The sequence below is a fragment of the Lytechinus variegatus genome, chromosome 16 (genome assembly GCF_018143015.1).
Source record: "Lytechinus variegatus isolate NC3 chromosome 16, Lvar_3.0, whole genome shotgun sequence".
In the NCBI taxonomy this organism is placed as follows: domain Eukaryota; kingdom Metazoa; phylum Echinodermata; class Echinoidea; order Temnopleuroida; family Toxopneustidae; genus Lytechinus; species Lytechinus variegatus.
In genome coordinates, this window is record NC_054755.1 from 5,637,477 (window position 1) to 5,653,951 (window position 16,475).

A 16,475-nucleotide genomic window follows, 5' to 3' on the forward strand; every position below is an offset into this window, starting at 1 on the left:
TTGATTAACCTTATGTCCAAGTTTCATGAACTAGGTCCATATATTTTCTAAGTTATGATGACATTTCAAAAACTTAACCTCAGGTTAAGATTTCGATGTTGAATCCTCCAACATGGTCTAAGTTCATTGACCCTAAATGACCTTTGACCTTGGTCATGTGACATGAAACTCTAATAGGATGTTCAGTAATACTTGATTAACCTTATGGCCAAGTTTTATTAACTAGGTCCATATACTTTCTAAGTTATGACGTCATTTCAAAAACTTAACCTCAGGTTAAGATTTGATGTTGACGCCGCCGCCGCCGCCGCCGGAAAAGCGGCGCCTATAGTCTCACTTTGCTTCGCAGGTGAGACAAAAAATGTTATGCGTGAGATTTTCATGACTCGGCGTCTCTGCGCGCGCGCGCGGCCAGTACTTACACTCGTACGTTGCCAAAAGGCGCGCGCGCATGAGATATGGGCTTCATCATGATATCGATCCATACTACAAAACCATGCGATGCACGCACACGATTCATCGTATCACGTACTAGCTGTGCGCTGACGGCACTCTCGATTCGTCTCGCGTGCCGGGCTAGACGCGAAGGCAGTCGGCCAGTCGTATAATCTAGCGAATAATGCTACTTTTTCTCTTTTTTTTCTGTTGGGTCCCGATGCGTGAGAAAAACGGGTGCCATGCGTGAGATCGTGAGACGGACCCTGAATGCGTGAGTCTCACGCACAATGCGCGAGACTTGGTAGCTCTGGTGATGCTTGATTAATATTATGTCCAAGTTTCATGAATCAGATCCATAAACTTTCCAAGTTATGATGGGAATTCAACAGATACCCCCAATTCGGCCAAAGTTCATTGACCCTAAATGACCTTTGACCTTGGTCATGTGACATGAAACTCTAATAGGATATTCAGTAATACTTGATTAACCTTATGTCCAAGCTAGTTTCATGAACTAGGTCCATATACTTTCTAAGTTATGACGTCATTTCAAAAACTTAACCTCAGGTTAAGATTTGATGTTGACGCCGCCGCAATCGGAAAAGCGGCGCCGATAGCATCACTCTGCTATGCAGACAAAAACTAAGGTTAGAAATTTCTGCCATTGACTTTAACACAGGGCAAAAACTCAGGTAAAACAACGTGAGTTTTCTCAGGTAAAAAAGTTTTATGCAACGGGCCCCTTGTGTATCTGATTATCATGTTAACTTTCCTAAATCAATCAGGGTTCATATTGAAAAGTATATCATGCATGTCAAATTCATCTGAATGAGGGGATTGTGGATACTTACTCCGTCATTCAACGCCTTATGATGCTGGCCACAAATCCCGCTTTTGTGGCAAGTTCGATGCTTACATCTTGTACCTATAGGAAATATATATACATATAATACATATAATATACATAAGTAATTGCTGCTAACATGACGCAGTACAAATTGCCTCCTAAATGGGTATTTCTATTAAATGTTGCCAGCATATGCCATTTAAGATATCGTGGGCCATATACAGTTGGAGATTAGGCCTTTACTTTAGTTCTACTAAAATAGTTTCTTGAATCAGTCGAGAAGACTGTAAATATGTTTTCTGTTATTAAAAGGACAAATAAGTTAATATTTACAAATTTGTCTCAGAATATTTATGTCTCGATGCATGGCAAGGGTGAATGTCGCGAAAGGTAATGTCATGTGTGCTGATCTCGATGATCATATGAGTTGGGTGTATCTATTGGACTAATCGGCTCATCCAAAGTTTTGGCTTTGAAGTCCCATACATGATTCTGAACAATTAGGCTTATGAAGTAGAATCAATAAATTAAACGAGATTTAAATGAAGTCTAATATTGAAGTTTAATTATGATTCTACGAAGTAAAGCCTAATCAGAGGTATCATGTCCCACCCAACTTTTTCTTCCAAATATAATAGCTCTTATTCCCTCCCGTAAGCGATTTGGATAAGCCTTGTTGTCACTTTGAAAACTGGTGAATAAGCGTGTTTGCTGTGCTTACTTACGGTTGTGCTCATTTGCATATGAATGGCAACCTCAGACTAGGCTTTACTTCATAGAATCATAATCAAACTTCAATATTAGATTTCATTTAAATCTCCTTTAATTTATTAATCTGTGAATCTGACATAGGTCAATCAAAATAGTGTATGAAAGGCATTGTACTCACAGCGTTGCGTGCACAGATCCTCTTGTACGGCTTTTCTTGAGCACTGATAATTTTTTTGTCTTTTCAAGGCATCTATCCCCCTCATCTGACTTGCTGCTTCTGGTGTACTAACCGGCGGAATCTAAAGGAGAAATAATAAGGAAATGATATGGGAGAATATCATTACATCTGATCATGCATCAAATAGTTACATTTTTGTTTTCATCTGTCTTCCTGGCTAAATATAACATGGAAGACATTGCTCAAGTTATCCATTTTTATTTGGTGATAAAAAATTGTTTTCCCCCAACTGCTTCTTCATTGGGTGGGCGTCTGTGGCCTGCAGTCATCATATCTCTCACCATCTTTAGGTTCAAGTAATTTCTTTAGTCATGCAATTTCTACCTGCGCATAAAATGGTAGCTCAACATATTTATGGTAAATTATAATATAGTAATAAGATTCAAAACATCACATTTTACCTTTTTCCTTTTCTTTCTTGTTCTACTTTGGGGTGTGTATATTGAAAGGGACTATGAACTAACATACTTTGTATGCCCAATAGCTCTTTTTGTAGCCACATGTAAATTATTACAACTATTCATTATCATCATTATCATTATTATAAAATGTAGGTTCATTGAACATTTTCCCGGTTTTGATCACCCTATCATTTATGTTTCGGTTGCAAGTAATTTGACTGAATACTGGGGTTGATAATGTTGTAGGGAGTATAAGCCCATCTGTTCCTTTCCCCGTTTCGATTTTCTCTTTTTGTTTGTCCACTCCTTCTTACTGTCCTTATCAATTCTATGAATCTGACATGGGTCAATCAGAATAGTCCATTACTTCAAACTTCCCTTTGAAACGATACCGCAGTTCGGATTACGAACTGCGGTGTTGTACCCCATTTTCCATTTGGATCTCAGTTCGGATTGTGAACTGCGGTGTTGTACCCCATTTTCCATTTGGATCTCCTAAAAACCATTTCCAAGCCCTTATCAACTGCGCTTGGCCAAGTAATCCAGGGGTAATCCCCACTGTCTCAATTTCACCCCCACAGGCCAGTATATGAGCGTTGAGCAAAGGACGAAAAGATAAACAGCTGCGCTATTACGTAAGACTTCTCTGCCTGTAGTAGGACCTTCGGAATGAAAGTATTCCATATTTAATCACGTTTTCAAAGGCATATTGTATTCAGTAACCCAATGTTAGTCCATTTTCAATTTCGAATGAAGAAAATTAACATCGGAATAAGGAAAGCGAATAAAAATAACGGCATGCTTACAGGGACCACACTCAGCGCTGCGCATGCATCCCATCGTGTGTGGCCCCCTGCTGTGACTGTATATGCCGGGCTGTTGTTTTATCTTCAGACCAACGTCAAGAAACAGGTGTTTTGATACTTAAATTGCTTTCTTGCGGCAGTTACGGCTGGAGAAGAGAATTGATGAGAAGGGGAACTGGGGTATAGTGTTCTCAAATGGAAGTTTTTCGTCATGCTATTCAAAGGCATAGTACTCACAGTGTTGTGTACAAAAGCTTCTTGTACCACCTTTCTTTGGCAGCAATGTCCTTTTTTAGTCTTCTCCAAGCATCTAATTGGCCCCATTGCCGATCCTGCCTTGCTGGCGCACCATATCATTTCCAGATCCTAAAGGAGAAAAATAATGATAAGGAAATGATACAGGAGAACATCGTTAGAATTAGTCGATCTTATAATTAAATTATGTTCTTCTCTTGATGACTTATCTAAATCTATTTGTCAAAATGTTACCTTTTCCAAAGATTAATTAGAACTTTCTAAAATTGATGCATTAAATTAAATACTCTCTTTGAAGTCAAACATACATTTCAGGTTAGAAAATACATTTTTGCTCGTGCTCAGTCCAGTTATAATGTAGTAAGGCATTCACCCTTTTCTGGTTATAAACTTGCTTAGAGTGTCCAGTTTTTCTGTTTGAATATCATGAAATTTCAGCTTGTGCTTCGTGCTCACATTAATTCTTTGTTCAGTTTCACATCTTTTTTATGATTACAAGAATTTTTTATTTTCATTTCTTATTGAAATATCCCAAAACTTTGAGCTTGCGATTAGCGCTCACAACATCACGCACGGGATGCCCTTTTAACAGTATGGCGTGATTAGCTCAATCTTGATCGTGGTGTCATATACAGGCTTAGCTGTCAACCTGAAATAAATATACCAGCGAGTGAGAAAAATAAGTGAGAATATTAAGTACCTTTTATAAATTAAGAAAAGTATCTTGTCAGCAAAGTGGACACGGGCCAATTATAATTCGAACACCTAGTTTGCGCTAAAAAAAGGCATTCTGATTTTGGCTTTTCTTGCTTCATCCTGTCTTTCCTTCAAACATACATCGTATAAATTATTATCAGATCGAGAAACTGAGAGTGTTTCAGGTGGTAGAAATGTTAGAAATTACACTTTAGTAGGTATATGTCATAATTTTATATAGAGATACAAAAGAATAAAAACAAATCATTTTCCAAGTCCCCTCATCTTGTTTCATTCAATCATCTTCGTCTCTTATATTTCCCCTTTTTTCACTCTCTTTTCCCCTTTTTTCTTTCTTTCCCCCTTTTTTCATTTTTTTTTGCTCCGCCAATAGGGGGCCCGGGCCCCCTGGATCCGCCAATGGAAAAAAGGTATTAAAGGCATTGTACTTACAGTGTTGCATACACAAATCGAGTTCAGCTGCCTTCCTAGTGCAGCGGTGACCTTTTTTGGTTTTTTCCAAGCACCTTCCCCCTCCCCTGGCCACTCTTTGGTTGGCACGTATCATCCTCCTAATCCTATACAAGGAGAATGTATATAATGATGATAATTGTAAAGGTAATGGTTATGGTTTATTCAAAATTCATTTGCAGTCAAAGGCTGAATTGCAGAATATTTTTACAAAACAAGTACAAGAATATATGATAATCAATCACATAATGACACAATGCTTAAGAAATTAAAATATTTAAAAAGAAACTTGCCTAAATAGATGGATACAGGGATTTTTTTTAATCCATGCATAATCAAAATCAATGAAAACTGGCATAGTACTCAATGTCTATTTGTCAAAGTGTTAACTTTTCCAGAGATTAATTAAACTTTCATTTTTGTACAATATATATATATATATATATATATATATATATACAGTGCATCCAAAAAAATATACACCTTTGAAATGGCTGCCAAATAAAAAATATAGCACTCTGGCAAAAAGACTTCCATATATGGAAAACCAATAAAGTCAACTTTCAAATGACACTAAAAAGATGGAAATCTATTCATGCTTGAGCGAGCACTGCCCACTGAAACAAAGGGTATGAAAATTAGGGTGGGCTGGAATTAGCCTTCCAATTTATGTCAGTATTTGAGAGGCAAATCCTTTCGAACTTGCAAAGTTAAGGGCGTTGTGATAAATTAATGATCAAACGTGACCAGTTTTAGATGCTTAAGCAAATTTTATGAATTTAATTGAACTTTAATGCATGAGTGAACACAACTGATACTCTTTTCATAAACCTATCCTCCAATTAGCGCCTAAGAGTAATGCGGATAATTCAATAAAAATTGCGTTCACAAACTCCGAAAATAAGCCGCATTATTTTTACGAGCGCCCGTCCTGAAAAAGGCGGATAATCATCGTGACAACTGGACACGCCCCCTCCGATGCGGTTGTGTTGGAAAAGGGTGACCTTGTGACCGCACCATGGCAATTATCCGCATTATTTGGAAATGCATTCATAAACTCAAAATTTTGTCCCGATGCTGCTATTATGCGGATAATAGCAGCATCAAAATAATGCGGATTACTCTTGTCCTCCAATTTTACGACCAAATTTGCTGCTATTAGCCGCATAATTGGGTTTATGAAAGGGGTATGACACTTTTTGGGCAGCATTTCAACTTTATCATGTGGATCTCAGCAATGTGTTCATGGGAGTCTGGAGAATAGGGGGTGAGATAGGACTTAAGTGGGAGAAGTAGGTTGGTGGAATAAGGGTCAACAGAACATTCAACCCTCCCCTCCTGTTAAGAGACTGATGTCATGTATGCATGAAGTGAAGAGCAGAATGTTGATATGATTAATTCTGAATTGGGGCATCAACTTTTTCCTATCAATCATTTAATCAACAATATATCTGTAAATCAAGTCATTCAATGTGCGATGTGATCAATCAAACATTGTTCTTTTAATAAATTTCATTAATCATCATAATCAAATAAATTTCTTGGTAATCCTTCCATAAAAAAACTTGACCATCAGCCACTGGTCACTTGGCAGTTTAGTTTTGAATAGGCTACAATCCAGGAAGTGAGACAGTGAGAGAGGAGGCTGGGAAATGGAGGTGGAGAGGGGAGGGTACATGACTTTTAATTTGTAAAATGCTGGACAAGAGGAATACCCTTTTAACCATTAAGTCTTAGCATATCTCACCCTCTTGCTTGTAACAGGTGCCATCACAGAATTTACAGAACATTGAACCATCTGCTAAAGCAAAAGAAGCAGAGTTCATCGTACTCCTCAGCCAACACCACAAAGCAGCAGTATGAAGAGATTCTCATCTCCAGAAGACCAGCTACACCATTCACCACCAAGATACCAACCTCACCCATTGCGACAGAAACGCCACCCCCACTCTCCTCCAAAGGACGCTTGCAACAACTCTCCCCAAAGGCACCATTTCAACCAGCAAATCCAGCCATCTCCACATCGCTATCACAACCGATCTCAACCAACAAACTATCGCAACCATCCCACCGCTGCCACCAGTTGTGGGGTTGAAAAAAAAATACAGTTTATGGGGAAATAAAATGTTCAACTGAAGATGGGAGTAACAGAAGCTCAATCACACATCAAACAGAAGCAAACGGAGAGAAGAGGGAACTTAACTCTTAAGACACAGGAACAAAATAGAACTTAACTCGATGAAGTCTGGTAGTGCACTGTTTAATATCTTGGCTACTTTGCCTCAGCTAAAATCAAATCATTCTATAATTTACATAAATATTTAAATCAGAAATAACATCCTATCAAAGTAAAGAAAATGGAAGGATCGAACTAATGTAAGAACCCAATTCATAACATAAACCAATAAGGAATGAGATGAGATGACAAAGATGTCTGGTGATTATGTAATAATGGAAGTAGGAACTAAGGAGTCAGGTGAGGGATGGAATGAGTGGAACACCTGAAGAGAGAATAGAGAAGGAATGAAGATGACAAAAGAGAATTGGAGAAAAGGCATTCAGAGTAGAATGAATGAATGACAACTGAATATCATTAAACTCAAATAACCTAAGTTCAGACTGCAAGGGCATTGCTGAAAAGAAATGCAAATGAACATAAGTATAAGACAGAACAGAAATGTACAACAGCTGAAGAATAAAGGAAATAAAATAGGAAAAAGACAAAATAACAATCCTACAACAATACCCGGAACTCTGTCATGAACACACATCTGAGGTCCACAAGATGAATATGCTCCACTAAAATTACAATTCCTGTTCACTCATGTTAAATTTCAATTTAGTGACTCGTGAACTTTGCCTAATGTAGGGTTGAAGGAAATTATAAGTTTGAAGTTGAAAATAAATGAAGTTTTAAATCAGCAAACTCAATCATCAAACGGAAGGGTAAGAAGTTAAACTGAGATGCAAAATGAAGAAAATGGAAGGATCGAACTAAAATGTAAGATCCAAATTCATAAGATAAACCAATAAGGAATGAGATGAGATGACAAAGATGTCTGGTGATTATGTAATAATGGAAGTAGAAACTAAGGAGTCTGGTGAGGGATGGAATGAGTGGAACACCTGAAGAGAGAATAGAGAAGGAATGAAGATGACAAAAGAGAATCGGGAAAGGCATTCAGAGTAGAATGAATGACAACTGAATATCATTTAACTCAAATAAGTCCAGACTGCAAGGGCAGTACTGAAAAGAAATAGAAATGAACTCAAATCTAGATGGAACAGAAATGTAAAGCAGCTGAAGGTCAAAAGAAATAAACAAACTCTGAAATTGACAAAATAACCATTCTACACCAAGAAACCAAAACTTATCTCACTCATTAATTCACCATTATAAGTTCCAGAGGACAAACCACTCAAAACAACTCAAAACAAAGGCCAATTCCTGCCCAGCCTAGCTGTGCTTATTCTCTCAGAAGAGAAGTGGAGGGGGGCAAGATGGAGGGAGGGGTTGCTAAATTTTCTGTTGACCTTTATCCCATCAAAATACTTCACCTACCTAAGTCACTAAGTCATATTACTCCCTCTTCTCCCATGGACACATTGTTGAGATCCACATGATCAAAAATGATCACTAAAAATTGCAATTCATGATCACTCATGCATTAAATTTTAATTTAATAACGCATTAAATTTTCACAAAAGAAAAACTGATGACAACTGATCTTTAACCAAATAACCCTCAACTTTGAAGGTACCAAACAAAAAAAGGAAAAAAAATGGAAGGCTAGTTCCGGCCCACCCTAATTTCAATACCTTTGATTCAGTGGGCAGTGCTCGCTCAAGCATGAATAGTTTTCCAAGTTGTTGGTGTCATTTGAAAGTTGGCTTTATTGGCTTTTCATATCTATAAGTCTTTTCCCAAAGTCAAAGTGCTATATTTTTATTTGGCATCCATTTCAAAAGTATAATTTTGGGGGGACGCACTGGGTTGGCCTGGGAGTAAACATCGATCGATCGAATGACTTGCCGCCGATCGCTAATCGATTAGCAAAACTTACACTAATCGAATGTTCTGCAGATCCCGATTGGACAATTGGGATACCTAGATTACTCAAGTAATAGTAACAAAATGACGAGATAACAATGATAAAAATTGTTTTTTAAGTACTGATACAGCTTTAGAAAAGATGTTACCGATATAATTCGTCAACAAGTGGAATGCCTCTGGCCGTCTCACCTGCATCACGCGGTTCAATATAGCAGCAGTGCTCACTTTGAATACTACTCTAACTCGCACAAGATGTTCAGTGATACATGGTTACTCTTATTTCCCTTTTTTATGAACTAGACCAATAAACTTACAGAGATATGATAGTTATTCAACAAAAAACCCCAACATGGCCAAAGTTCATTGACCTTACATGACCTTTGACCTTGATCATGTGACCTGAAACTCGAACAGGATGTTCAGTGATACTTGATTACTCTTATGTACAAGTTTCATGAATCAGATCCATAAACTTTCAAAGTTATGATGGTAATTCAACAGATACACCCAATTCGGCCAAAGTTCATTGACCTTTGACCTTGGTCATGTGACCTGAAACGCGCACAGGATGTTCAGTGATACTTGATTACTCTAATGTCCAAGTTTAATGAACTAGACCAATAAACTTTCAAAGTTATGATGGTAATTCAACAGATACCCCCGATTCGGCCAAAGTTCATTGACCCAAAATGACCTTTGACCTTAATCATGAGACCTGAAACTTGCACAAAATTTTCAGTGATGCTTGATTACTATTATGTTTAAGTTTCATGAATCAGATCCATAAACTTTCAAAGTTATGATGGGAATTCAACAGATATCCCCAATTCGGCCAAAGTTCATTGACCCTAAATGACCTTTGACCTTGGTCATGTGACGTGAAACTCATGCAGGATGTTCAGTGATACTTGATTAACCTTATGTCCAAGTTTCATGAACTAGGTCCATATATTTTCTAAGTTATGATGACATTTCAAAATTTAACCTCAGGTTAAGATTTCGATGTTGATTCCTCCAACATGGTCTAAGTTCATTGACCCTAAATGACCTTTGACCTTGGTCATGTGACATGAAACTCTAATAGGATGTTCAGTAATACTTGATTAACCTTATGGCCAAGTTTTATTAACTAGGTCCATATACTTTCTAAGTTATGACATCATTTCAAAAACTTAACCTCAGGTTAAGATTTGATGTTGACGCCGCCGCCGCCGTCGCCGCCGCCGTCGCCGTCGCCGTCGGAAAAGCGGCGCCTATAGTCTCACTTTGCTTCGCAGGTGAGACAAAAATGAACAATGGTTCCATCACATTCACAGTTGAACACAAACCTGAAAGAGATCCGAACATTTTAATCCCATCCGGCCTTCCGTGCCCTCGTACACTATGCATTAGTGTATAATAACTCTATGGTTGAATGTATGTGTGCTTAAAACAGAAGTACACACACACACACACACACAAGGAGACGACTTGATCGAGACCGATGTGATTGGACGTTCAATAGCCAATGAAACTTCTGCAATCTGGGAGACAAAGAAGCAGCTACGTGCGTTCCCATTATAGGTCGTGACTCCAGAAAAATTGACCCCTCCCCCACCTCTGTGTTTGGGTGTGTGCGTGTGTGTGTGTGAGCATGGTGCGAGTGAGAGAAAGACCTAGCTGCGGGAATTCTTTCATGTTTCAAAACAATGCAATCTCTTTAAATCTTGGCCTCTCCCTCACACAATCAAAATAACGTTCCAACACGTGCCATCACCTAATTCTAAATGTCGACTAGTCTCCAGAAACAGACTGAGTTATAGGTTCAAATGATCAGAAATTGTAATTCTGAGAGGTAATAATTCAAGTGAAAAATATTTTGCAAAATAATTTTAACATCGTGGGCAGTACCACGGCACATGCATGGGTTGGGGCATGGTGTTGGCAATGGATGAAAATTTTCAATAAGTAAAAAGCACCTCATGGGTGTCTGTCTCAAAGAATACTTCATAAATGAGTTGTTTATACAGAGACGTAAATTGGACCCAAGACTGTAGGCTGATTCATTCATATGCAGGGGCGTTGTGCTTGGATGGATGCATAATTTAAGCGTTGATTTATGAGAGATTTTTCATTGGAAAAAATGAAGTTAAGTTTTTATCTCATTTCATATGGTTTATTCCCGGGGGGGCCACTTCCAATGACGTTTTGGATACCATGCGCGACCATAGGGTCTCGAAAAGCACCCTAAACACGTATTTTCCATATTCTGAAAATGCACCTCTAGTGAAACCCTACCCTAATACCATGGTCACATTTGCTCTACGGCGGCCGTACGGCGAGTCGAAAACAGCCGTTTTATTCATCTTTATTCAAACCACCTATATTTAGCTGGTACAAAAATGTTAAAACGGCTGTTTTGACTCGCCGTACGGCCGCCGTAGAACAAATGTGACCATGGTATTAGCAAGTATGGGAACAAAACAATACTCTTTGCAAGTATTTCCTGAAATGAACCCCTAAACAAGTACAGCGAAATTTCATTATGTCACGGGTCCGTCGGTCGCTCGGTCGTTGGTTTTACACATCATTAATTTTGGTTTGGTACAGCCCCACACCTCGCGCAAATTGGACTCTAAACACGTAATGTTTGGGGCAAAAAGGACATCCTTTATAAAACATTTTTATTTTGTTTTATCCTCCCCGCAAATTCGACCCTAAACACGCAGTAGCTTTCCTTGCGAAATAGATACTCTTTTCTCATTATTTTTGTGTTTTGACACCCTTATCACGTTACATACGTAACGTGCCCTCGCTTGAAAAGACATCCTTTTTACGTGTTTTTTTTGTCGCGCATGGTATCCACTCGTCATTGTAAGTGGCCCGGGGGGGGGGGTATTTTGAAGAGAAATCAAGAAGGGGGAATAAAAGGCCTAATTTATAAGGAACATACAGCACTCTACTAAGATGTTCTATAATTGAAGGAAAAAATAAAATTGAATTGAGATTCGGGAAATGATAAACAAATATGTCACCTTATTATAAGTGTCAATGACATTCTGATAATAGTAAAAAAGTCCAGATTTTACTTTTAGAAAATGAATGTCAATGATGCAGCTTCTCTCACAAAGACGTTAGTTGTCAGCACAAAAAGTATTCTGAGGCAACGACATGTATTTTGACGATGGACAAGCACATGGAAATAAGTTTTCTCAAAATAAATATGTGCTTAAATAAACTGACTGACCTGGAATTCCCTGGTTTAGCAACATCTTGGAATAACAGTAAAGATCAATTCAGACAAACATGTCTGAACAATTAAGATTAATTCACACACAGTGACACTTGGATTCCTTTGAACTATCTACTGGAGTCCTGGAAGATTCTTAGAGAAAGAATGCAAATTACTTAACTCATTGCCCTAAAAGAGAAATTACTCCGAAAGTGAACTTTACAACATTTTCACCTGAATAGTTTGTCACCCTTAAACAAATTGCCCTACCTTTCTACAGACAATAGCAATTCCAACCTATTATGTATGCTCTGTGATTAAATGAGAGAAATACCAGGGTTGAAGACAATACATTTTAATGCTTCTCAAACAATCAGAGGGTCTGCTCAAGAAACTTTGAACAAAAGTAATGAATTTGCATTATGTTGAAAAAACACACATAGCTTATTGTGTGATGTTTTATGTCAGAGAGTTAATTATTTGAAGAGTCTGTTTTAATCGGTGGAATTTAACTTTCTATAGAAAATGCTGAATGAAATTATCTACAACATCTGCTTGACTAAAAGGGAGTACATGTAGTTTTGTATAAAATCTTTGAACACAATTACCTGAGGAATCTGTATACAATCAATGGAAATAACTTTGAATCATTAATTCAAAAGCATTTACCCTTTTGATAAAACTGAAGGGGTGTGCTGTATGTTATATGTACATTAAAGTTTAGATCTGAAAAAAATATCTTCAAAACCATTCCTCAATACAAGTATATTCAAACTTTAAATGGAAAAAGTAACAATGTTCACAGACAGGGTTTACTTTAAATTAATAAAATCACTAACTATTGAATAAAGTTTTCATTATTCCCTACCCCCTCCTTTTCATATTTGAGGATTCAGGGGTAATATTCCCAGAAAAATATGCGTGAATAACAAAATATCATAGTGGTTTTCACTCACTTGTAGTGCATCATAAAAAAGATTGAATGGTCGTTCTAGATGCAAAAGGTGAAAATAATACACTTCACGATATTTTTCCTTTGAAATCTTTTTATAAAGTTAAAATCAAATCATGATTTAAGGGGTTAGAGTCATTGAGCAATATGAATACTTTTCTCTCGCACCTGGAAGTCAATCTCCTGGTTTGAAAACTTAGGACACCGTGCTTTTAAATCTAAATTTGCGAGCAATAAATACACAGGTATGTTAATTCCTTCTGGACAGTTCAACCCAATCTTACACTTATTTACATCAAACACTTCAGACTTGGATTAAAAGACAATTTCTGAACTATCAGAAATGTTAGAAATGACAGTTATTTTATTTACAATTCTGAAATACCTGGTGACATGGCTTCCATTTCTACCACTCTACCTAGACTTAAACGATAGTCTGGGTTGAAAGTATTTAATACTTAATAATAATAATTGGACTTATATCGCGCCAAATCCACTCTGTAGAGTGCTCAAGGTGCCTTTCAGGAAATTATAAAAGAATTGAACAGAAATGTTTTGAGGTAATTTTTGAAAGTTTCAGAAGTCAAGCACTGTTTGATGTTATTAGGGTGGCTGTTCCATAGCTTCGAGAATGAGTAAACAAATGATCTTTCACCCCAGGTTTTGGAAACTTTGGGGGTAACAAGAGAATTGGAAAGGGAGGAATGTAAGGATCTTGAAGGGGTATAACTTAAATAGAGTAGAATTCACTGAGCAAAATGCTAAAAATTTCATCAAAATCGGATGACAAATAATTAAATTATTGAAGTTTAAAGTTTAGCAATATTTTGTGAAAACAGTCGTCATGATTCATTATTTGGGCTGATGTCATATAGATCTCCACTTGCTCTTTTGTATTTTATTATATGAAAATAGGTTTATTCAATTTTTTTCCTCCAAGAACTAGAAAAATTGGATTGACATCTGATTTAATGCATTATATATTCATTGCTGCAACTTATTTCATTACAAGGGAGACATATTCACACAAGTATGAAATAATGAAAAAATATGATATTATGTATTAATAACATAAGAAAACAGAAAGTGGAGATTAACATCAGCCCATATAATGAATATTCATGACGACTGTATTCACAAAATATTGTTAAACCTTAAACTTCAATAATTTAATTATTTGTCATCCGATTTTGATGAAATTTCCGGCATTTTGCTCAGTGAAGTCTACTCTATGTATTCAGATATACATATTTTCAGCCCTGGACCATTCAGATCATCCCTTTAAGTGTCATAAATAATATCATTTAGTTTACAATTTGCAGATTCAGAAACAAAAAGTAATAACAAATCAACACAAACCCTCGCTAGAAATGGGTGTCGAAAATTCAGGAAATATCTTCATCTAATTCTTCCCCTCAACATAAATTCCCCTCGCAATGGAAGTCCGTCCCTGGTCAGAAATGGATTGGGAGCCCTCACTCAGTCATGGTCAACATCAAACGCCATCGCTTTCAACGTTTGGGTCAAAGCTTTTCTCATTAATATACTCACCTAGGCCTAGCTTGGTGAAACTGAGCAACACTTGCTGACTGGCCAGCCAAGTCCATGCTTTAAGTATTGTAGATAAGGATGTGAAGAAAGTTGATCACCGTGAAGTTGGTGGCAATGGAGATGTGAAGTACCGGTATCATGACAGTATTAGTCTAGCAGTATCAAACACCTCGCCGTTGTAATTGTCGGAAAGGCGAAGACTGGGGAAGATGAAAATATGGTGTAACATGTCCTCCTCGATGTACCGGTATGTCCGACGTCCTAAATGATCAGATCTTGGGGCTTGCCTAAGTTGCCTTATTCTAAGCTGAGCACCGGTGCATGGATGAATGCACAGGGCCTCCGTGGAATGTGTTTATTGTTGTGTGTGCATAGTGGATTGCACGCATCCTCCATCATCCACAGGCCGAGGCAATAACTACGAGGGAGCAGTCGCGCATGCCCCAGGCTGGTTTGGTAAATTTTTACCACAGTAGGAAGGACCTTGCATTGCTGCAATATACCCCAAGACAAATTATTTTCTTTATGCACCACTCCCCACTGTGCCACTGTCACTATCACACAACACATGTTTTCATGTCTTTTATCGTCCAAGATTGGAATGGAGTAAACTCCCTCTTCTAGGAAGGTCGCCAAAGGGGAGGTGCGGGGTGCGACACGCCCCCCCCCCCCCCAGTGGAACCCCATTCATTTCGATATCGTTTCTTTTTTCTTGTCTTTCTATCATTCCCCCTATTATTTAGACATTAAAACGTGCCGTGTTTTGTTTGTTTTTTCTTTTTTATCTCGATGTATATTAGTGATAAAATTACCAAAAGATATATGTCTTCTGCTTGTTTTGTTTATTCCAAACTTGAATTCATTAGTACTGTGTATACTTATGTTTTAACGATCTGTCATCCTTTTTATTTTTTATATAATCCGAGTACCCTGAGGAACACCAGCTTTTAATGTAATATTTTGCACATTTATATCATGCATCTTGCCATCTGTATAACTCCTAACATATTTTCGTATGTTTGCTTTGTATTTGCTCCTTTTTTCTGTGTCTCATATACCCTTTTTACACAGGATTTTCTTAGCCCCGGACTATCGCTAACCCCGTACTATCCTTAACCCCGTACTATTTTTTTTCCTTTTCACACATGCAAAATTGTTATTGCTAACCCCGGATAAGGAATGCTTGCTTTTCACACACAAAACTCGCTAACCCCGGACTAAAAAGGGGTAATCCTGTTACTGTGCTTTTCGCATATTGTATGTTTTTATACCGTGCTGATCAGGATACTCTGTATAAATATTCGAGAATAAAACAAATAAATAAATCGTCGGTAAATCAGCGCTGTCGTCGGGAAAATGGAAAAAGGGGCGAGAAGAAAGAAGGTAGAAACTGGGGTAGAAAGGGGAAAGAAGAGAGGACAGGAAAGAAATAAAGAAAGAAAGAAATAAAGAAAAGAAAAGAAAGAAAGAAATTAAGAAAGAAGGAAAGAAAGGAAGAAAGGAAGGAAGGAAGGAAGGAAGAAAGAAAGAAAGAAAGAAAGAACAAATAGAGAGAGAGGGACAAATGAATTTTTAATTTTCCCAATGTAGGTTGGATTACAGTCGCACGCCACATTGAACAATTACAACTTTATAGCATGTACAGTGCGTCCCAGAAAAAACGAAACCGAGATTTAGTGATAATTTATCATAACTTAATCATAAATAAAATAGACAAATGACCTACCAACGTAAAGCTTAGAATCTCCTCTTCCATCTGGTACTACTTAGATTATTCCTCATTCACGCATGAGTGAGCAAAAACAATTCAAAGAATTGATGCCAAAAACTAATTTGGCGGGGTG

The 16,475-nt window shown here is 37.5% G+C and overlaps 1 protein-coding gene across 1 annotated transcript; it reads right to left on the reverse strand.

The window, feature by feature from the left end:
- Positions 1-1,226: 1,226 nt before the first annotated feature.
- On the reverse strand, positions 1,227-6,634 carry LOC121430198. Its single transcript, XM_041627477.1, has 4 exons — positions 6,611-6,634; positions 3,679-3,807; positions 2,175-2,295; positions 1,227-1,363 (listed from the first exon to the last, which is right to left on the reverse strand). The coding sequence occupies exons 1-4, from the start codon at positions 6,632-6,634 to the stop codon at positions 1,227-1,229; spliced, it is 411 nt and encodes a 136-aa protein (XP_041483411.1).
- Positions 6,635-16,475: the final 9,841 nt, after the last annotated feature.